Here is a 22814-nt window from a genome sequence, read left to right on the forward strand (position 1 = left end):
ACAACTATTATAACTACTATTCTGTTGTCCAATTACTTTTGGACATGTAGTGTGGTTTAACTTGTCTGCCAACAGACGTCACTGACTGCACAAATGAATTAAGCGTCATCCTTACTCTAGCCCCACCCGTATTCCGTCTAGTCCCGCCTTCTACACCAGGATTGGCTAGTGTTAAAACTCACAGTAGAATCGTCCATTCATGGACGTTCTTGTGTGTGCAAACCAGCCAATCATAAAGCCTGTATGTCGGAAAACGGGTGAGATAAACAACCGCTCACAGCAGTAGCAAAGAAGGAAAGACGGGCCTGGCTGCGCTGCTCTTATTCAAATACATTTCCCACAAACGATTCGGCATTTTTTTTTTTTTATAAAATATTTTATAACATATCTAATCATGCACAGAAAGGGGGTCGGTTTGCGGCTGTCTGCGTGCATTCTGTTTCTCGGTTTGCTGTGTGGAGTCTGGGCTGACGGTTTAGTGAATGAAGAGGTGAAGCGGACTGTGGATCTCAGCACACACCTGGCTAAAATATCTGCCGAGATCCTTCTCTCAAATAATGGCAGAACCTCTGCGCAGAGTTTTATTCTTGCACTGGAACCTGAATTCGTCCCGCATCTCGCTTACTTCGGAGCATCTGTAAGTAGATTAAAACTAGAGCTGTTTAGTGATTGTTCCAGTTTGAGTTATGTGCCATTAGTGCAGACGGAGATGGCTGTATCTCAAATTGATATGTAAATGATACTAGGTGCACTAGGTAGGGTGCACGCGCCTATATTTCCTATTAGATTTGTCCCACTGGTGTAGGGAATACATAGCCGTTTGGTATTTGGCCAGTGTTTAAGCACTGCCAGCAATATGTAACCCACGTTAATTTGTACATAACAGGACAGCTGAAAGTGGCTTTTTTGCCTGACATAAATACATGCACAGCTATAGACGAGAATTGACTCTTGAATGACATTCTAGCAGACTGTATTGCCCTACTTCAGTCATTATTATATCTATTTGTATCTACTTTTGATCCATTATAAGCGTAATAGGTACATAAGCTGATATCGTATGACTCAAATGGTTGCTTTTCAGACTATAAATAGCTGTTCAGTATATAATGCACATATAAAGTATATTATTTCTACTTCTTGAAGTTGCAGGGCGCTTGTGTAGGGAACAAGGAGGCGATTGGTATTCAGCCGGTGGCGGTTGCTGACTGACTGGGCTAATTTGACTTAGCACGTCATTTCTAATAGTGTTATCCACGTTTACTGCAGACGTCACATGAATAAAGAATTGCGCAAAGTTATGAGATTTGTGTAGAGTTCTTTTGAGAATTTAACACTTTAATAACGCATTAATTCATTCGCCTTAGCAACTTTAGCCACTGTTGCTAAGCTAAGCAAACTCGTCAGTTCATTTACCATTAAAAGTGTCCAAAACACTATAGTCTGACTTACTTAGTCTGAGTTAGTGTTATAGTATAATACATTAATAATAAAGCGATATGTAATTATACATTTTAAGACAACTGACCGGTTAGCATAAGCTAGCTCATTTTCTCTCAGAGTGCCAGTAGCTGCATGACACGTATACGCTGACAGAAACACAAAACACTTCCGTGTGAGTGAATTAGCTGTAATTTACACACAAACAGGGATTTTTATATAAAAACACATGTTCAAAAGTATGTGGACACCGGACCATGAGCTTAATTTGGAATTGAGGGTACCTCAGGTTTATTAATGAGGCCTATATTTCCCCATACATTGTTATAAAAGTATGTTAATACACTGGTCCCTGCCACTGGGTTTGTGGATATTAGTTCATTAACTTAGTGTTTATTGAACACTGTGTGTTGGTAAAATGTGGTTTTAATGTTTTTAAAGTACCTTACTGATCTGTTTATAACCCACTTATTCACATTTAGCAGGTAAAAGTTCCAACACAAGAGAAAAAGGTTGGCACAGTTGTATTGTGTCCCTGGACTCCACTATGAGATCCTCTCCTTAAAACCACATTTTACCAACACCCAATGTTCAATAAACACTAGGAAGCCAAAGACCCCCTTTTATGCAAAGAAATAAAAAAACATGGGCACCTATAGATTTATATGTTAAGCAATTATTCACATGTTAAGAGGGTTAGCATGTCATCTCGCCAATAGTGTTGGTGAAATGTGCATAATCATGTTTTATATTTTATATTACGATGTTTTCTTTTTTTTTTATATGTAGTAAAGTACCTTACTGATCTGTTTTATAACTCACTCACATTTAGTTCCTCCTCAAGAGGAAAAGGTTTTGTGTACCTGGACACCACTTTAAGAACCACTCCTGAACTATACATCAGTCATCTGCATCTAATCTGTACCTGCTTGTAACAAAAATGCATTGCCATATTTTAAAATAGATTAATGCAAAAGCAGATGTGCCATTGTTAAAATGTAATTGTGTAATTCCCACAAGTATTCATCATTAATCATTGAATCCACTTGCACCGTATAAACACTGAATTATTTGTGATAAACAGGTGAAAGGTGAAGAAGATGAAGACGAAGCTTTAGAACTGAAGGAGACTTCCATCAAAGGACAGAGGTAAGCATTGCTCCAGGTTTATTAAAAATGTCTATGCAGACAGTTATGATACAAATGAAGGGTAACTTTTTTTTTTTTTTTTACCACATTGCTTAACATTGAAAAACACACACATGCATGTACAGTGTATCACAAAAGTGAGTACACCCCTCACATTTCTGCAGATATTTAAGTATATCTTTTCATGGGACAACACTGACAAAATGACACTTTGACACAATGAAAAGTAGTCTGTGTGCAGCTTATATAACAGTGTAAATTTATTCTTCCCTCAAAATAACTCAATATACAGCCATTAATGTCTAAACCACCAGCAACAAAAGTGAGTACACCCCTTAGTGAAAGTTCCTGAAGTGTCAATATTTTGTGTGGCCACCATTATTTCCCAGAACTGCCTTAACTCTCCTGGGCATGGAGTTTACCAGAGCTTCACAGGTTTCCACTGGAATGCTTTTCCACTCCTCCATGACGACATCACGGAGCTGGCGGATATTCGAGACTTTGCGCTCCTCCACCTTCCGCTTGAGGATGCCCCAAAGATGTTCTATTGGGTTTAGGTCTGGAGACATGCTTGGCCAGTCCATCACCTTTACCCTCAGCCTCTTCAATAAAGCAGTGGTCGTCTTAGAGGTGTGTTTGGGGTCATTATCATGCTGGAACACTGCCCTGCGACCCAGTTTCCGGAGGGAGGGGATCATGCTCTGCTTCAGTATTTCACAGTACATATTGGAGTTCATGTGTCCCTCAATGAAATGTAACTCCCCAACACCTGCTGCACCCATGCAGCCCCAGACCATGGCATTCCCACCACCATGCTTGACTGTAGGCATGACACACTTATCTTTGTACTCCTCACCTGATTGCCGCCACACATGCTTGAGACCATCTGAACCAAACAAATTATTCTTGGTCTCATCAGACCATAGGACATGGTTCCAGTAATCCATGTCCTTTGTTGTTATGTCTTCAGCAAACTGTTTGCGGGCTTTCTTGTGTAGAGACTTCAGAAGAGGCTTCCTTCTGGGGTGACAGCCATGCAGACCAATTTGATGTAGTGTGCGGCGTATGGTCTGAGCACTGACAGGCTGACCCCCCACCTTTTCAATCTCTGCAGCAATGCTGACAGCACTCCTGCGCCTATCTTTCAAAGACAGCAGTTGGATGTGACGCTGAGCACGTGCACTCAGCTTCTTTGGACGACCAACGCGAGGTCTGTTCTGAGTGGACCCTGCTCTTTTAAAACGCTGGATGATCTTGGCCACTGTGCTGCAGCTCAGTTTCAGGGTGTTGGCAATCTTCTTGTAGCCTTGGCCATCTTCATGTAGCGCAACAATTCGTCTTTTAAGATCCTCAGAGAGTTCTTTGCCATGAGGTGCCATGTTGGAACTTTCAGTGACCAGTATGAGAGAGTGTGAGAGCTGTACTACTAAATTGAACACACCTGCTCCCTATGCACACCTGAGACCTAGTAACACTAACAAATCACATGACATTTTGGAGGGAAAATGACAAGCAGTGCTCAATTTGGACATTTAGGGGTGTAGTCTCTTAGGGGTGTACTCACTTTTGTTGCCGGTGGTTTAGACATTAATGGCTGTATATTGAGTTATTTTGAGGGAAGAATAAATTTACACTGTTATATAAGCTGCACACAGACTACTTTTCATTGTGTCAAAGTGTCATTTTGTCAGTGTTGTCCCATGAAAAGATATACTTAAATATCTGCAGAAATGTGAGGGGTGTACTCACTTTTGTGATACACTGTATATGGACTTCTGACTGGCTGAAATGTAAAATATACAGCAAAGTGTCAGGGACAAAAATCATTAGTCTATCAGTTGCATTGTCAAGCGGACATGTAGTTATATAAAGTGAAGCGTTTAAAAAAAAAATGAAATTCCAAGAAATTGGTAGTGTATTTATGCAGAAGAATACCACAATGCTACAATACATACAAATGTATAATTGGCATCCCCAGCAAGTAAAATGTTATTGAAATATGCTGAAATAAACAATACTAAAAACAAAACAACCAAACAAATTTGTACGCGTAGCTATACGTTTCTCATCTGATGTGTTATTTTCCCCTTGCAGTGGTACATTCTTCCAAGTGCAGCTGCCCTCTGCCCTGGCAGCAGGCGCCAAACTGCGGCTTAAAGTGGAGACTGTGCTTAGCCACGTGCTCACGCCGTTCCCCAGCCATATCACCCAAGCTGAAAGGCAGCTGGTTGTCTTCCAGGGCAATCACTATCACTTCTCACCCTACCCAACTCGCAGCCAGACGACCCGTGTACGCCTCACCTCCAAAGCCGCGGAGAGCTACACCAAGCTGGGCAACCCAACCAAGAACGAGGATGCGATTGAGTATGGCCCGTTTAAGGACATTCCTGCCTTTAGCCAGGTACTGAGATGTTAGAAAGTCACTGTGTAATACTGTGAAAGAAAAACTATAAAGGATGATCATCCACAGCTTTATATACGGACCCTGTGATATGTTGTACTTTATTGTGTTGTGGATTTGACTTTGATGGATTTGGCTTTGAAGGGATGTTCTGCATTCATCCAGCCCTTAATCCACTGAAAAGCGCCCTATAGCATGATTCTGTTACCACCATGTTTATAGAATGCTACTGATATGGCTCTCTATTGAACATGTTCTCCTGTTTGCTGTATGTTTGCTTTGACTGATGTTAAATGTATTTTCTCTAGGACACCATGAAGATCCACTATGAAAACAACTCGCCCTTCCTGACCATCTCCAGCCTCACTCGCACCATTGAGGTTTCCCACTGGGGCAACATCGCTGTGGAAGAAACTATTGACCTCAGACAAACAGGAGCCTACCTGAAGGGAGCATTCTCTCGCTATGACTACCAGAGGCAGTCTGACAGTGGCGTTTCTTCAGTCAAGTCCTTCAAGGTCTGCTTTTATGCATAATTTTTTAAAAAAGAAAATGAAAAAACTGTAATATTGCAATACGTAAGATGATTGATTCCCCTATATATTAAGTCTGATCTGTCTTCCTACAGACAATCCTCCCTGCCTCTGCTCAAGACGTGTACTACCGTGATGAGATCGGCAACATCTCCACCTCTCACCTGCAGGTTCTGGAGGACTCCGTTGAGGTCGAAGTCCGTCCCCGCTTTCCCCTCTTCGGGGGCTGGAAGACGCACTACGTTATCGGCTACAATTTGCCCAGCTATGAGTATCTTTACACACTGGGTGCGTCCCTTTTAGTTTCAAATATTTTCTTCATGCTATCATGTATGTATATTGTGACTAGTTGCTTTTATCACTTGTACATGTACAGTGTATCACAAAAGTGAGTACACCCCTCACATTTCTGCAAATATTTTATTATATCTTTTCATGGGACGACACTATAGACATGAAACTTGGATATAACTTAGAGTAGTCAGTGTACAACTTGTATAGCAGTGTAGATTTACTGTCTTCTGAAAATAACTCAACACACAGCCATTAATGTCTAAATGGCTGGCAACATAAGTGAGTACACCCCACAGTGAACATGTCCAAATTGTGCCTAAAGTGTCAATATTTTGTGTGACCACCATTATTATCACTGCCTTAACCCTCCTGGGCATGGAATTCACCAGAGCTGCACAGGTTGCTACTGGAATCCTCTTCCACTCCTCCATGATGACATCACGGAGCTGGTGGATGTTAGACACCTTAAACTCCTCCACCTTCCACTTGAGGATGCGCCACAGGTGCTCAATTCTGTTTAGTCCATCACCTTTACCTTCAGCTTCCTCAGCAAGGCAGTTGTCATCTTGGAGGTTGTGTTTGGGGTCATTATCCTGTTGGAAAACTGCAATGAGGCCCAGTTTTCGAAGGGAGGGGATCATGCTCTGTTTCAGAATGTCACAGTACATGTTGGAATTCATGTTTCCCTCAATGAACTGCAGCTCCCCAGTGCCAGCAACACTCATGCAGCCCAAGACCATGATGCTACCACCACCATGCTTGACTGTAGGCAAGATACAGTTGTCTTGGTACTTCTCACCAGGGTGCCGCCACACATGCTGGACACCATCTGAGCCAAACAAGTTTATCTTGGTCTCGTCAGACCACAGGGCATTCCAGTAATCCATGTTCTTGGACTGCTTGTCTTCAGCAAACTGTTTGCTGGCTTTCTTGTGCGTCAGCTTCCTTCTGGGATGACGACCATGCAGACCGAGTTGATGCAGTGTGCGGCGTATGGTCTGAGCACTGACAGGCTGACCTCCCACGTCTTCAACCTCTGTAGCAATGCTGGCAGCACTCATGTGTCTATTTTTTAAAGCCAACCTCTGGATATGACGCCGAACACGTGGACTCAACTTCTTTGGTCGACCCTGGCGAAGCCTGTTCCGAGTGGAACCTGTCCTGGAAAACCGCTGTATGACCTTGGCCACCATGCTGTAGCTCAGTTTCAGGGTGTTAGCAATCTTCTTATAGCCCAGGCCATCTTTGTGGAGAGCAACAATTCTATTTCTCACATCCTCAGAGAGTTCTTTGCCATGAGGTGCCATGTTGAATATCCAGTGGCCAGTATGAGAGAATTGTACCCAAAACACCAAATTTAACAGCCCTGCTCCCCATTTACACCTGGGACCTTGACACATGACACCAGGGAGGGACAACGACACATTTGGGCACAATTTGGACATGTTCACTGTGGGGTGTACTCACTTATGTTTCCAGCTATTTAGACATTAATGGCTGTGTGTTGAGTTATTTTCAGAAGACAGTAAATCTACACTGCTATACAAGCTGTACACTGACTACTCTAAGTTATATCCAAGTTTCATGTCTATAGTGTTGTCCCATGAAAAGATATAATGAAATATTTGCAGAAATGTGAGGGGTGTACTCACTTTCGTGATACACTGTATGTAGATTTGAAAGCTTTTTTTTTTTTGCTTTACAGGTGAACAGTATGCCCTGAAAATGCGGCTGGTTGATCACGTTTATGATGATCAAGTTATCGACCAGCTCACCGTCAAACTCGTCCTCCCAGAAGGAGCCAGGTACCAGACTCTACATTACAAACTTTATTGCCCTGCCAATCCAAATTTCTGTACTTTTTCAACTGAAGAGATTACAATAAAACCATGACGGCAAAGAAAAAAGTGGCAGTAATGTAAACCAATGTAATTTACATACATTTACACATACTAATGATAAATATAAGGTTTAGCAGATTTGTGCCTTTATATTGGGTGATGTCAGGGGTGTTTCTACACAGTACTGATTTCAGGGGTGCAGAATGTAAACATGCTGTGAATTGGTTCATACATGCTTGAGGATTGGTCAACCTCTGCATGGGCTGTTTATAAGCTGTCGAGTATCATATTTATGGCTTTGCTCTCATTAATTAATTAAAATTTTAACCATCAGCTGTTGTAAATGAATCTTAATTGTCCTTTAAAACAACAGAATTGATGGAAGAACAAATTAATGGTTGGTTATTGGCTAACCGATTAATTATTGATCTGAGTAGTTTAAATAGACTGGTGATGAACTATAACGTTACAGTTTTGTACTATAATTTTACAACATTTTTTTCTTTTATCAGGAATGTTCACTTGGAGACTCCCTACGACATTGAGCGAGGCACTGACCAGCTGCACTACACTTACCTGGATACTTTTGGCAGGACTGTGCTGGTGGCCACCAAGAAGAACCTGGTGGAACAGCACATTCAGGACATGGTGGTGAGATTCCCTGCCAAACTTCTATTTTAATAAATATGATCCATATAAAATACGATCAATTTCAATTAAAATATTAATAAACCTATCTACTAAGATTTTACTGTAATTTTGCTCAATTGCTAATCGATGCATCATGTGTCATGGTGTGGTACCTGGATCCTTCAGAACTAATGGCATGGTTGTTGGTTCAAGTATGCTAGACCCTACTGATCTGTTCCATTTATGTGTTGTTTCCAGGTTCACTACACCTTTAATAAGATCCTGATGCTGCAGGAACCCTTGCTGGTGGTCGGGGCATTCTACATCCTCTTCTTCACAGTCATTATTTACGTTCGTCTAGACTTCTCCATCACTAAGGTGCGCACATATTAAGTCAGAAATCATGTGAGCGTAGGACCTGTATTCCATTGTCATCTGTGGTCTGCGAGGAGCCTCACATTTTTTTTGTGTTATCTTCTTCCAAATACATGCAGAAGATGGCTTAGTTGCTCTAGATTTTTTAAAGCGTTCACTGGTGACCATTTCTTGTGCCCAGCAATACTGGGTGGTTCTAGACGCACTGCAACCCTGCCCAGGATTCACATTACAATGAAGTAGATTACTCGCTTGGTTCTACAGTTAATTCTTAAATATCTGCAAATTGTTAATGCAAAATATTGCCCTTAATGCAAATTCATTGCAGCTACTTATTATGTGTGATATCTATATAAATGCAAATATACTAAAGATTATATTTTTGACTCGTCACTACACAAGTTCATTTGCAGAACTTTACACATCATTACATCCGTGTTTTTTCTGTCCTGCAGGACCCTGCGGCTGAAGTACGTATGAAGGTGGCCTCCATCACTGAGCAGGTCCTGACTCTGGTAAACAAGAGACTGGGTCTGTACCGACAAACCGATGAGGTGGTAAACCGCTACAAGCAGTCACGCGACAGCGGTGCTCTTAACGCCGGGCGTAAGCATCTGGAGGCCGAGCATCGCACCCTCACTAATGAGATTGCAGCCTTGCAATCCCGGCTCAAAACCGAGGGCTCTGACCTCGCCGATAAGGTGCGTTCATGTGGGATAACTTTTAAAGTCATAAACTCTTGTGGTGTAAAGCACATTATGATTAAACTCTGGAGCCTGGACCTTTATTGACCAACACTAGTGCCAGGCCTTGGTAGCAATCTTGTATGGAGAATATTTACTATATTACAAACCCAACAATTTTTAGCTGTTTGCTCTATATAAATGCTTGCTATAGAAGAAACAACTAAACATGGCTTTATTTTTTCCCCTCTTCTTTCTCCCCTAGGTGGGCGAGATCCAGAAGTTGGACGGGCAGGTGAAGGATCTGGTAATGCAGTCGTGCCAGGACTCTGAGCGCCTGGTCACCGGGAAGGTGAAGAAGGAGGCGTACATCACGTCGGAGAAAACCCTGACCGGCAAGAGACAGGAGCTGATTACACGTATCGATAACCTTCTTGACGCTCTGTAAATCAAACCACCTACACACACAGTGCTGTTGTATACTGATCACTCAGCCAAATTACACCCCGACCCCTCTCATACACACTCTGTTTACTTTTTCATCCAAGAGAGCACTGGGCCACCTTAAAGTGTGTACGATGCCTTTTTAAGCAGTAGGCAGTGTGAGAGGGCTTTTCAACATGTGCTACAAGATACAGAGTTACTTAAAATGAGATTTGCTTCTGATTCTTTGTTGTTGTTTTGGGTTTTTTATGCACATCGTCCATTTTGGGATTTATAAGCCAGTTATTCCATTTCCAGCATCATTGGCACTTCGTTTCTAAAAATGTTTTCTGTGCTGCCCTGAACCAAATGCTCTGAAGCTCGAAAAACAAGGATAGCACGTTACTACATTTTCAGATGATTTGTTTTCCTTTCGTATGATTTTTTTTCTTTTTTTGTAAAGAATGCGGTTGATTACCAGATTAAAGGAAGAATAAAAGAGATTTGTGTGTTGGGGTGTAAAATGCAAAGTTTTGCAAAATGCAGTGTCAAAATGTGACTTGAAATAAAACAATCTTGTTATAAACTTGTGTCTGTCTTTATTAACAGTAGAAGAAAACAAAGACTTTACTAGTTTGGTTTTTTATTTACTTACATTTACCTATGTACATTTAGCAGATGATTTTATCCAAAGTGGCTTACCAGTGTGAATATATACAATCCAAGCAATTTAGAGTTAAGGGCCTTGCTCAAGGCCGAACAGTAGCAACCTAGCCTAGCCAACCAGTTCACAGCTAAGATACTGACTAAATCCTAAATAACTCATAAACCATAATTATTATTATGAAGGATATATAATGCACAGTGTGCAGTACACTAACTATACGAAAGACTGGGTACAGCTGTGAGTTAGTATCCAAACTATTTATAACTCTTAATCATATTAATATTGTAATTTATACATTTTTGTAAACAGCTGCTCTCAGTAGGGTTGTTGATACATTCAAATGTTTAAAGTGCTCAGATTTCTTGTTTCTGGTGCTTTACTTTCTCACAACGTTTCCATCATAGTGTATCACCACCAAGCGGGTAACTCATAGCACGTAGCTGTGCTTGCCGGGTGAATAAATATGTACATTTTAAATAGAGAACGAATATATGTGTCATTGTTCATTTAAATGTATGAATAGATGCTATTCTGTTTACATTCATAAGCACAAAATCAAAAGAAAGCACTTATTCACCAAAACAGACACACGAAATGAGTCTCACGGCGCATGCGCAGATGAAACGAGCGCCTCACTGCGCATGCTCCGATTTGCGTAGGGAAACTTGCGTAAGGGGGAATTGCGTAGGATGCGCAGAGTGCGTAAACTGCGTTCATACTTTACCTAGCTGTAATTTAAACGATAATTTCCATAAATTTGGCCCTATTTCTGTATGTGCAAAGCAAAGTATTCAAAAAAACTTACAGTTTTCTGTCAGAAATAAATAAAAAACGTAAAATATCTTAATTAGATCCAAGAGAAAGTTTCAGCAGGGAGATTGATATACGCTTCTGTTAGCTTTAAAAGTGGCATCAAGGACACAAATCAAATGAAGCGTTTTCTGTCAGAATGTTTCTGGTGTTTCTGCGCCATCATGTGGATCTTTGCTGAGGTAACTTGTTCAGTTGAAACCATCTCTGATAGGTGTGTGGTTTGTAAAAGCTTTAGTAAGTAGATTGATCATTTATTCTTTGATTGTGTCTTTACCTTTACATTTTGGGTGGATGTGTTCTGGGATTTGGACAAAAAAATTGGTAAAGACATTCCAATTAAAAGCCAATATATTTTGTTTATATTTGATATCCCTCTTTTTCAGCCAACTGAATCTTATATAATTAATCTAATTATACTGTATTACTAGCTAAATATTATATTCAAAAAATCAATCTTTTATTTCTTTTATAAATTTAGATTTGAATACAAATTTGCAAACAGTAAATTCCTTGAGCCCCTCTTTAAACAAGAAATTATCAGGGGAGTTCAGGAGAGGCTTTATTGTCATTTCAGCTCTATACAGGTACATATTGGAAGAAACAACGTTCCTCCAGGACCAGGGTGCAACATAGAACAAAAAGTGCAAGACAATACAATATACACCATGCAAGTAAAACACGGCATGCTAAATACAAAAGACATTTCTAATCTAAAAAGTAATTAAAGGAGACAAGACCAAAGACAAGTGTAGTGTTGGGCAGTACATGGTACTGAGTAAATGATAAGTGAGGTAAAAAACATATTCTGATGTACATCTTATAAACGCAATCCCAGCATTCTTTGCGGCACAACTTTTCTCTCCAAGGATTTTAAATACAGCGGAGCAACAAACGGAGTTCTTTTCAAATGTAAATAAACTCTCATTGATTTTTAAATTGTTTAAATGTGTACAAGTGTGTTTATTTGTAAATTCGGGCTAGTCAGTGTGAATTTAACAGTTTTCGGTACACGGAGGGAGATGTTAGCTTAGTAAGCTAAAACTTCTCTGTGGAACACAACAGCACAGAAAGGTTTGTTACACTTAATTATGATGCCGCTAAACACAAACTTACTGCAAGTGTCATATTACACAGGAAAATGCTCATTTTATGGTCGTGAATTAAGTAGGACCTTAATTATGAGCAACAAGTAATAAAGTTACTCAGTCCTAGCCTAGCCAACCCATTCACAGCTGATTTACTGACTAAAACCCAAACACCTCATACACCATAACTATTATCATTATGAAAGATATAGAATAAAGACTTGTGCACTGCGTTCAGGACACTAACTACACGAAAGACATTACAGCTGTGAGTTAATATACAAGCTTAACAACACCGCTAGTGTTAGCTGCTAAGCTAAATGCGGTAATTTCTGTTTCTATAAGCACTCTGTATTTATAACTCTATCATATTAATATTGTAATTTATACGTTTTGTAAACAGCTGCTCTCAGTAGGGTTGTAGATAAATTCAGATGTTTAAAGCGGTCAGATTTCTTGTTTCTGGTGCTTTACTTTCTCACAACGTTACCAAACGGCTAACTCATACCACATAGCTGTGCTTGCCGGGTGAATAAATATGTAAATGTTTAATAGTGACCGAATAAATGTGTCCTTGTTTTATTAAATTTTTAAATAGATGCTGTTCTGTTTACATTTATAAGCACAAAGTCAAAAGAAAGGAGCATTTATTCATCGAAACAAACACATGAGATGAGAGCCTTACTACGCATGCGCAAACGGAACGAGAGCCTCACTACGCATGCTCCGATTCACGAACCTGACTTACGTTACGTTTGAATTTCGTGAATTTGCGTAGGTTGCGCAAAGTGCGTAAGGCGCGTTCGGCCCTTATTAAGGTATAATTTACACCATCATTTCTATAAAACTGCGCCTATTTCTGTATATGCAAATCAAAATATTCAAAACCGTACACTGTTATGTCACAAATGAAAGAAGAATGAAAAAATATTAATTAAATCCATGAGAAAGTTTCAGCAGGGAGATTGATTTATGCTTCTGTTAGCTTTAAAAGTGGCATCAAGGACACAAAACCAAACCGTGGACTAACATTAAATGTGGTTTGCTTAATTTCTCTTTCCGACGATAATTAAACCTACATTTCATAATGCTAAGAAGCCTTTAAGCATGCAAATGAACCGTCGTCTCAACTAAAGAACCATTGTTTTTAAGTGTGTGAGCAAATCAGGACAGTAATCAAGTGCAGTTATGTAACATTTCAATATATGTACTTTATTTGTACTTGTAAGTGAACACAGACAAAAAACTAAACACACTTTGTGCACAATAATGAACATTTTGCATGAACAACACAAACATTTACAGCTACAAGCGCAACAAACTTAGCCTATCAATGCTGTTAACAGATGATTATTTATCCAAATAACGCTTCCTGGCATCCAGAGTTCGTCTAGGTGTGGTTTCCTCTCATTTCGCTTCTGTTTCTCCAGCTTTTACTGCTTCGAAAGAATAAAAAATAAATAATGTAAGAGTCTGTGCTGCTACTTTTACTGTATCGTGGACAAACACAACACATCTACAGTGGTGACCTGCACTAAACACGTGACTCACAAAGACCAATGAGCAACTAGTAGTAAGTAGTGCGATACTGCAAAATTTGGTATTGATCCGATACCAAGTAAATAAAGGGCCAGTATCACCAAAGTTTATTCACTTTCATGTAGGGGAGAGCAGTGTGTCATGATTTCTGAAGTAAATGTATCATTAGTATGCTGTGACCACTAAATGATTTTGGGATTTCTACTTTCAATGGTTAATTAGTTAATCATGATCATCATCATTATATAATAACAAAACATAAATTATCACTTTCATTGCACTTTCCCGGCAATGAATACATGCTCATACACCCCTAGATGGCACACTAGACCAAGAAATGTATACGTTCGTTTTCAGTAACAGTAGCAGCACTGTGGCCTCACAGCAAAAAGGTCCTGGGTTCGATCCCCAGGTGGGGCGGTCCAGGTCCATTCTGTGTGGAGTTTGCATGTTCTCCCTGTGTCTGCGTGGGTTTCCTCCGGGAGCTCCGGTTTCCTCCAACAGTCCAAAGACCTGCAAGTGAGGTGAATTAGAGATGCAAAGTTCTCTGTAACTGTGTTTGACATTAAACTGTGAACTGATAAATCTTGTGTAATGAGTAACTACCTGTTCAGTCATGAATGTAACCAAAGTGTAAAACATGACGTTAATAAATAGTTGTTTGTTTATTAGGATTTTAACGTCATGTTTTCACTTTGGTTACATTCATGACTGAACAGGTAGTTACTCATTACACGAAATTCATCACTTCACAAGTTTAATGTCAAACACAGTCATGGACAATTGTTGTATCCCCAATCCACCTCACTTGCACGTCTTTGGACTGTTGGTGCGGCTCAAGTTTAATCTTTGTTTTAGTTTGATTTTAACACGTTCTCACACTTTTCTCCCACATTCCAAACAGACGCCAGTAAGTGATCTGGCCTCTCTGTGTTTGACTTACTTCTATGGTGAATGAATATGTATGTGCTGCCCTGCTATAGGCTGATGAGAGGTTGTGTCTGGAAGCGATTACGTTTATTTGTGTTGTGTAGTAATAATGAGTTGTGTAATTTCATTCTTTTCTGTGTAATCAAGAGATTATTTTCCTCATTTCTGCCACTTTTTATTTCACATATGGGCTTTATGCTAATACTTCAAGCGTTTAGCGCAGACGGGTCACTCAGGGGTCTGACTTCCCCAGGAGGTCATGCTAAAGTCATTTCCTGAACTGAAATAACAAAACAGCCTTCGGGTCCATAATTACACCACCACATTGTATCTGCCATACAATAATCATTCTATAAAATATACACTAGAGGGAAATCGAGACAATATCTATCAGCACTGATGCCTGGGGATTGCAAAAACATACAATAGTGCTGTGCTGGTGTGTTAGAAGTGATTTGTTCTTCATTCAAGGGTGGGAAATTGTCAAAAGTGTCCCTCTTACACCACGTCCCTCTTTCTGATTATGTCAGAATGGGTTTTGCATAGGTATGAAGTTTGAATTACTAGCTTTGAGTTTGTGTCACATACACTAGTTACATGCATATATTAGACAATGTTTAATTGTATTCTTTACTGGCTTATAAACAGCTTTAACAGGATTTCTGTTTTTTTTTTTTCTCAGTGTGGGGAAATGAGTGATAAATATGTATATTCGATAATGATTAGATCAAGAAATTTATTCACTAACAAAAGGCAAAGAGAATGAGGACATCTGACCATCAGCTATTTGGACATCCATTTCAAAGCCATGGCCAACAGTATGGAAAGTGTGTGGTTCTCCTCTGGCTGTAACAGCCTCGATTCTTCTCAAAAGGCTTTCCACAAGATTTCAGACTGTGTCTGTGGGATCTTGTGTCAGTTTAGGATAGGCACTTACAGACAGCATTAAAAATGAGAAGCCCAGGCTCTGTTCATCCCACTGGGGTTCCTCCACAACAAGCTTGGACTGTTTATGAACCTTATACTCAGTGCACAGGGGCACAGCTATGCTGGAACAGTAAGTGACCAAAATGTAAAGCACATAATTGTAGTTATATAATTGATTTAATACACCAGTTAGCAATATATGATGCTGAAACACCTGAAGTCTATTATTCGAAGGGTGTCCTAATATTTTTGGTCGTATTTTCTATACCAGATAGAGATTAGACATGCTAACGTGTTCCTTTCATAAGAAGCCCCACATATGTAGGCCAGGCTATAACCTAACGTTTTTCTTCATGTATTAATGTGTGTGCTGATATTTAGTTCCAGCTGATTAGCAGATAAGCAGGAGGCGGCTGAAGTTCGTTAGAGTGCGTGTTTCTCTTCATCTATCCACTCACTTTCTGCTTTATACTCTCTCTGTTTTTCTTTTTCTCGATCTCTGTCTCCTGCTGAGCTCTTCGGGTTGTTGTGCCAGGGTTGCGGTTGAGCTGTTGACCAAACCGGAGCTGAAATTCTGTTTAAACCGGAATCCACAAGCAGCAGTGTATCCTGGTGTGGTGCACTGTGAAGGCTGTCATGCAGGAGGTTGGGGGGTTACAGGTTAGATGAAACCATGTGGTCGTGCTTACACACTTTCTCTCATGCGTTCGGGTGAATGACAGAGAGAAAACGCAACCTCGATTCCCAGCAGCTCAAATACAGAGCAGAGATCCCGGCTGGCTGCTGGTAATCAGTGATAGAGAAGTTACAGTATCGCCGAGAGTCGACCAGGCCCGAACTGACCTGCTGCTGATTGATAGTGCCAGCCGAGGCTCACCTGCAGGCCTACACACACACACACACACACACATGCATGCACACATGGGCACACTCCCTGACAGCCCGCAGAGAACAGTCAGTGTCAGGGAACAATATCCTGCACTGTGCACCTCGCCACTGTGCGCGCTCATAAATCACCACGGTGACAGAGCCGCCGCCCTTAGTGTCCACACTCCATCACACACATGCACCGACGCACACCCGCACATAGGCTGTAAGAGGACTTTGAAAAGTAATCCTGGAAAGAAGAAAGGGTTTCAGAGACGTTTGTGAATCATCGACTCATTATGTGACTTTATTAAAGCTGCTGTGTAAATTTTTAGCCATAAATGTATTTAGATTTAAAGTAATCTCAACCAAATGGTTAAGCAGCAAACACCCCTTTTGTGTGTATTTGTGTATGCCTTTGTGTATACAAATTAGCAGGCAGCATGATAGGCAACCACATTTAAAGATCCAGACATGACCATATACCTTCGTAGGCATTTATTAAGCTTCAAACACTCCAGATGTTTTAAACCACCAAGTTTAATTCAAGAATAGAGACTTTCACCTGTACGACAGGTCACTCCATACCATCCTACACTCATCACTCATCTGTCTGCAGGTGGACCTACTGTATGACCCCAAGATGTCCACAGTCCAGGTTCCTCTCCCGAATTCCCTTCCACTCTTTTCCCTTTTCCAGTTCAGCTTACAGAGATTTCAGCACGTACACCCCCAGAGCGGTACACCTTTCAGTGCATTCTGGCACTTGTGTAATTTGGCCTCCCGCTTATGAAAAGCGAGCATGACGTTTTGGAAGTGGAGGCCGGTGGCACTACAATGGGCTCTGTCAGTGCAGCCTGCGTCGGCCATTCCACAGTGACAAGCACTCAGAAACCGAGAGAGATGAAAGCCGGACAGTTTGGCCACTCTTTTGCTCCGTCCTAAAAAAACTTGCTTGTAACTTGTGACTTGTATGCCTCAAAGTCACATTCCTAATTCTATGCACCCACCAATACTAACATTTTCCTCCTGCAGTGGTTTGGTCTAATGTAAGTGCTGCAGTAGAGAGGTGGAACAACCTAGGAGACCCAGTTAACTGCAAAGCACACAGTATAGGACCACTAAGTGTTTAAGCATGTAGCTTAAAAATGTGCAGTATTTAGGTGCAAAAATACCCCTGAGTTCCAAACAGCTCCTGGATCAACATTAGCAAAAGACCAGTATATCTGGATTGTTATGTGTAGGTTTACATGAACCCGCACCACACACAAACTTTACAAACCTAACACTAACCCATGTATAAAGACAAGTGCATTATAGATTGGTGTAAAGAACACAGCGAACACAGTAGCGAAAAAGCAGCAAAAGCAGCAACACTGTGTTGGCTACCTAAGTACCATCTGTAAAGTGTGGTGGAGGAAAAACAATGCTCTGGGGCTTCCTACACTAGTGCTTCAGTTATGTAAGTGCTAGTGAAGCACCAGGGTGGGAATAATGTGAGAAAGATTCTAACATGGAATTAGGCCAAATTTTACTACACTACCATGTAAAGTGAGGTCCAAACAGAAATAGTTTGTTGACTTAACCCTGACAACCATCAACTAATCAGGTTGATTTGGAACCCTGACTGTGAGTCAGGCCTTGATGCAATATCAACATCACTACCCCAAAATGATTGTAATTTCCCACTGTTAATCCCAACAACTTGGTAAAAAACAGATAAAAAAAGATAAAGAGAAAGAGTAAGAATGAGAAATACTACAGATAGCAGGCCATTCTTCTGCATAAGGCCGAGCTGGATGAAAGGGTAGAAAGGTGTGTGCGCCGAACAGGTGGGCAGGTGTAATCAGGGCGGTAAGTGACGAGTCGACGGCAGCGGCCAAAGGACACAAAGGATTGGTCTGTTCCGCTCCTGCAGCTGCAGGGGGCGGAGATGAGCACGGCTGACAGACAGATAGACGCCGTATAGGAGGGAATGGAGGGAGGCAGAAAGATGGAAGCAAGACTTGGACAGTGAAACTTCAAACGCAGGTTTTGGGTGCTGGGTGCCGAGAGACGCATTCTTTCTGAGAGAGGACACCGGAGGGGGAGGGAGGGTAAAAGCAAAAGGACAGATGAGAAACATCAATGAGAATGTGTGTGTGCGTGCACTATCTGCATTCTGGGCAACATTTACCAGAGATAAATTCAATAGTTTCAAATCTAACTGAATTAGAAGGCAGCATTGTATTAATTCTGACCTTAGCAGATGTTTCCATAATAATGTTTAGCAAACCACAGTTTCCCATAGAATCACCTGTGTAATACCTAGCTAACAGTTGAAAACACTTGTATTAGCCATATTTGTGTTTGTAGATTGCCAGAACTCTGTCTGTACTAACTACTAAACTGCATTCAGACCACTTACTATAACTAACCTGCTAATAGCATTGATTGTGTTTGCAAATTCATACCAATTTGCACGATTTTAACTATTTGTCTGATGCTAAATCACAAAAGCCTTTTTTGTTTGAATTCATAAGCATTATAGTGTAATATCCAATAGTTGCAGTTAAGGTCCCGTACTTAACGTTAACATTACTTTATTTTAGTTTGTTCCTTGAGGGAAACCCTTAGAAGTCCAATCGAGATTATTTGGAATTGCTTCCATTGTTTTCATTATGTTCTTAGCTCTAGCTAGCTGACTATGGACAGGGGACAAATGAAAGGAAAACCTTGAATTTCTGAGTGGAAAAACATAACTGAAGACGTTTCCATCCATGTGTACAGTGTAGAGTTAGGATATTAACTTGTGAGTTTGGATCAAGTTGAAGGAATAAAAGTTCATTGGTACAAAAATTATAGTCAACAGAGATTAAAGAAATAAAGTTATTCTTACTGATGAGCTGATCAACAGGATAAATAATTGGTACTGGACAGTTTCCGCATTCACACGTGGTTTAATGAGTTCAAACGGGGTTTTTGGAGTCGCCCAATTCAATGCCTACAAATGAAGCCACTGTACTTTTTCTGTGACTGAATGATTTGATAGCAGGATTATTTTTCAGTGCTTAATCCTGATAACAGTTCCAGCAGTTACGGGGCCTATCTTGAAAATGCCGAATAAATGAGTGAACACATTCCTGGTTGTGTAATATATGCATGCAGTTTTATGCAGTTTTGTTGATGTTGCTTCCCATATCGTACATGCTGTAGTCAAGATCTCGGGCTAACACCCTGTGATTTTTACCACATGCCATTTTATCAAAGACTCCCCCCCTCCGTCTAGCTTCTTTTATTTTTTGAGAAAGTGTGTGTGTGTGTGTGTGTGTGTCAGATCTCTGCTTAATGTTTTTTAATGTGTGTGAGTTATTCTTTGCCTCAGCGTGAATCAAGTTCAAACATCCAGCTTCCTGTCAAAGAGAGAAGCCCCTGTCCATGCCGTTTAAGGACACAAAACAAACACACGTATACATTCTCATGTTCCATTCTGCATTTTAGTAAGTGGATGTGTACTTCATTATTTTAACTTAAGTCACTTATCACTAATGTTTGACTAAATTTGCATACAAACACAACAAATATGTAGTACACAACTTCCTGCACAGAGGTTTCTGCTTCTAAAATAATCAATGAATGTATGTTCCAGATGTTTATTAGCTGTACCTGATAAAGTGATTATAAATATTTACATTTCATAACACCCTTCAGAGAAAAAAGTGGCCACACACACATACACACTTCCTAGTACTGATTAGAGCGACAAGGGCACTTCCCATTTGCGGCAAGTCTAACCTTAGCCTTCCAGGCCAGCCAATTTCCCCCCACTCCAAACCTGATAGGAAACCCAGATAGTCTACTGAGTTAAACAAAGAGCTTCTTCCTTCACACATCCCTCACCACTTTACACACCTCTTTATCACTCGCTCATACTTTCACTTCTTCATTCCCTTCCTTTTACCCCCACACGCTCTCAAACTCTTTGCCCTCCACCTGGCTGAGGGGCATCTGGGTCTGTGATGCCAGGTGTGCTCGCAGACTGAGTGATGATTCCTGGTGGCTGAACTTGGCTGATGGACAGGAAGACTTCTGTCAGTTTGGCTTCCTGTCTCTCTCTCTTTTGTTTATTCCAGATGTTCTGACCTACTATCCTTTAATATCTGACCTCTATGCAGCCAGACAAGCTTTAAAACCAACAGCCAACCAAACATTACTAGAACTACTGTATAATACCATAATACCATCAGTTCCTGTCATGTCTTCCTAAAGGTGCAGATATACGGTCCTTATGCAAAAGCTTGGACTCCACTGCTCAGATACCAAGGTGTATTTATTTTTTTTGCTGCCAACTGACGTACTGATGTGTGAGACAGTTGGATTTAGGAGACGGATTTGGTGAAATTTGCATGGTGTGTTTTAGATTGATATTTTTTTCTTTGTAATAGAAGTGGGAGATGAAGGGAGAACAACATGTCACCTGGATAATTGGTCAACCATTTCTGAAGACCATAACCGCAATGCTGGAGCAGGTTCAGAGAGATGCCAGTGGGGAGCAGGAAACGATCCACAAGTCTAACTCACTCTAACGCCCAGCATTCACTTCCTGCCAGAACTTCACACACTTCCTTTGCGTCCATGGGGAATTCCAACTGGGACATTCCATCCATGAAATGTAGACATTCTCACTGTGTTGCATTAAATGGATCAGCAGTACATTTCATATTACCATTCACTGCTTGACTATGTACTGACTTTATACTGACTTCAGTGGGCACAGGTTGCCAGTCCATCACAGGGCTACACAACCAACACACCGGGCAATTTGTAGTAGCTCCAATTGGCCTGATTGCATATCTTTGGACTTGTGGGAGGAAACAGGAGCACCCAGAGGAAACCCACATAGACACAGGGAGAACATGCAAGCACCACACAGAAAGGACCCTGGTCTCTGCCAGGAAATCGAACCCAGAATGATGAATGCATGTATTTTAGAGGGGAACCAGCCCAAACATCACAAGTCCTCCACCTTATTTACAGTGTGGATTAAATTTTTTCTGTCTAACCATTTTTCACTTTACATGTTTAGAATGAGCGGCACGCGGGCTCGGTGAGTAGCACTGTCGCCTCACAGCAAGAAGGTCCTGGGTTCAATCCCCAGGTGGGGCGGTCCGGGTCCTTTCTGTGTGGAGTTTGCATGATTCCCTATGTCTGCGTGGGTTTCCTCCGGGAGCTCCGGTTTCCTCCCGCAGTCCAAAGACGTGCAAGTGAGGTGAATTGGAGATACAAAATTGTCCAGGACTGTGTTTGATATAACCTTGTGAACTGAAGAATCTTGTGTGATGAGTAACTACTCTTACTGTCATGAATGTAACCAAAGTGTAAAACATGACGTTAAAATCCTAATAAACAAACAAACAAACATGTTTAGAATAAAAAATAAGAAAACACTCCTAATTATTAAGCTTAATTATTTTAAATAAAGCATCTTTTATGACTTTTTACAGTCTTAAATCGAGACTTAAACACTGGAGCTTTATGGGAACTTCTGTATCTCTAACTGTTTTATTTAATTCAAGAATTGGAAGATGTTTTCTTTAAAGAATAATCCAACATCCCAGTACAAACCATTACATATGCGAAAAAGTGTTTACAATTTTGTTTTGCCTTCTTTTATTTTTCGGGTGGATGTGGATTCTTATTACTTACTTATAGCATCATAATTAACACGTTTTTCTTTATGTCACTCCTGTTCCAGTCAACTCCTATCCACCCAAACTCTGCATTGACTCTAGCATTAATGGCTTAAGATGTTAACCGCATCCACCAGAGGTCGCTCCACTACAAAGGATGAATGGTTGATCTCCTCATCAGCTCTGTAATACCATAACAGCTTTTCTTCATTTTGATCGTTCAGACTCATATAAACTCAGGTCTGAAACCCACAGCACTCAAACCAATTACTCTGATGACATGAGTTTAAATGAAGCAGCGCAGAGGCGCAGGCCGGGGAGCGCGTATGCACGGGAACGCGCGCTGAAAGGCGCACACATTGCGCTTCATGACTTTGTAGTTTTTGACCTTTTCGGGGAGAATCGAGCTAATCCCGCTATAATGGACTCGCACACCGATATGGAAAAGTGCGGCACTCTTATCACGGTCGCCATGGAGACGATCAGAGCGCGCGCCCGGGGAAGATGGCGCGTTATTAACCGGAGGTTTGTGTATATTGTACCGGAGC

The 22814-nt window shown here is 40.9% G+C and overlaps 1 protein-coding gene across 1 annotated transcript; it reads left to right on the forward strand.

The window, feature by feature from the left end:
• The first annotated feature begins 286 nt into the window (after positions 1–286).
• rpn1 (ribophorin I) lies at positions 287–10355 on the forward strand. The gene is made up of 10 exons (XM_062986173.1): positions 287–637; positions 2525–2589; positions 4684–4990; positions 5299–5508; positions 5619–5811; positions 7523–7622; positions 8171–8309; positions 8547–8666; positions 9119–9364; positions 9612–10355. The coding sequence occupies exons 1-10, from the start codon at positions 395–397 to the stop codon at positions 9792–9794; spliced, it is 1806 nt and encodes a 601-aa protein (XP_062842243.1). The 5' UTR covers positions 287–394; the 3' UTR covers positions 9795–10355.
• Positions 10356–22814: the final 12459 nt, after the last annotated feature.

The sequence above is a fragment of the Trichomycterus rosablanca genome, chromosome 24, assembly GCF_030014385.1.
Source record: "Trichomycterus rosablanca isolate fTriRos1 chromosome 24, fTriRos1.hap1, whole genome shotgun sequence".
NCBI lineage: Eukaryota > Metazoa > Chordata > Actinopteri > Siluriformes > Trichomycteridae > Trichomycterus > Trichomycterus rosablanca.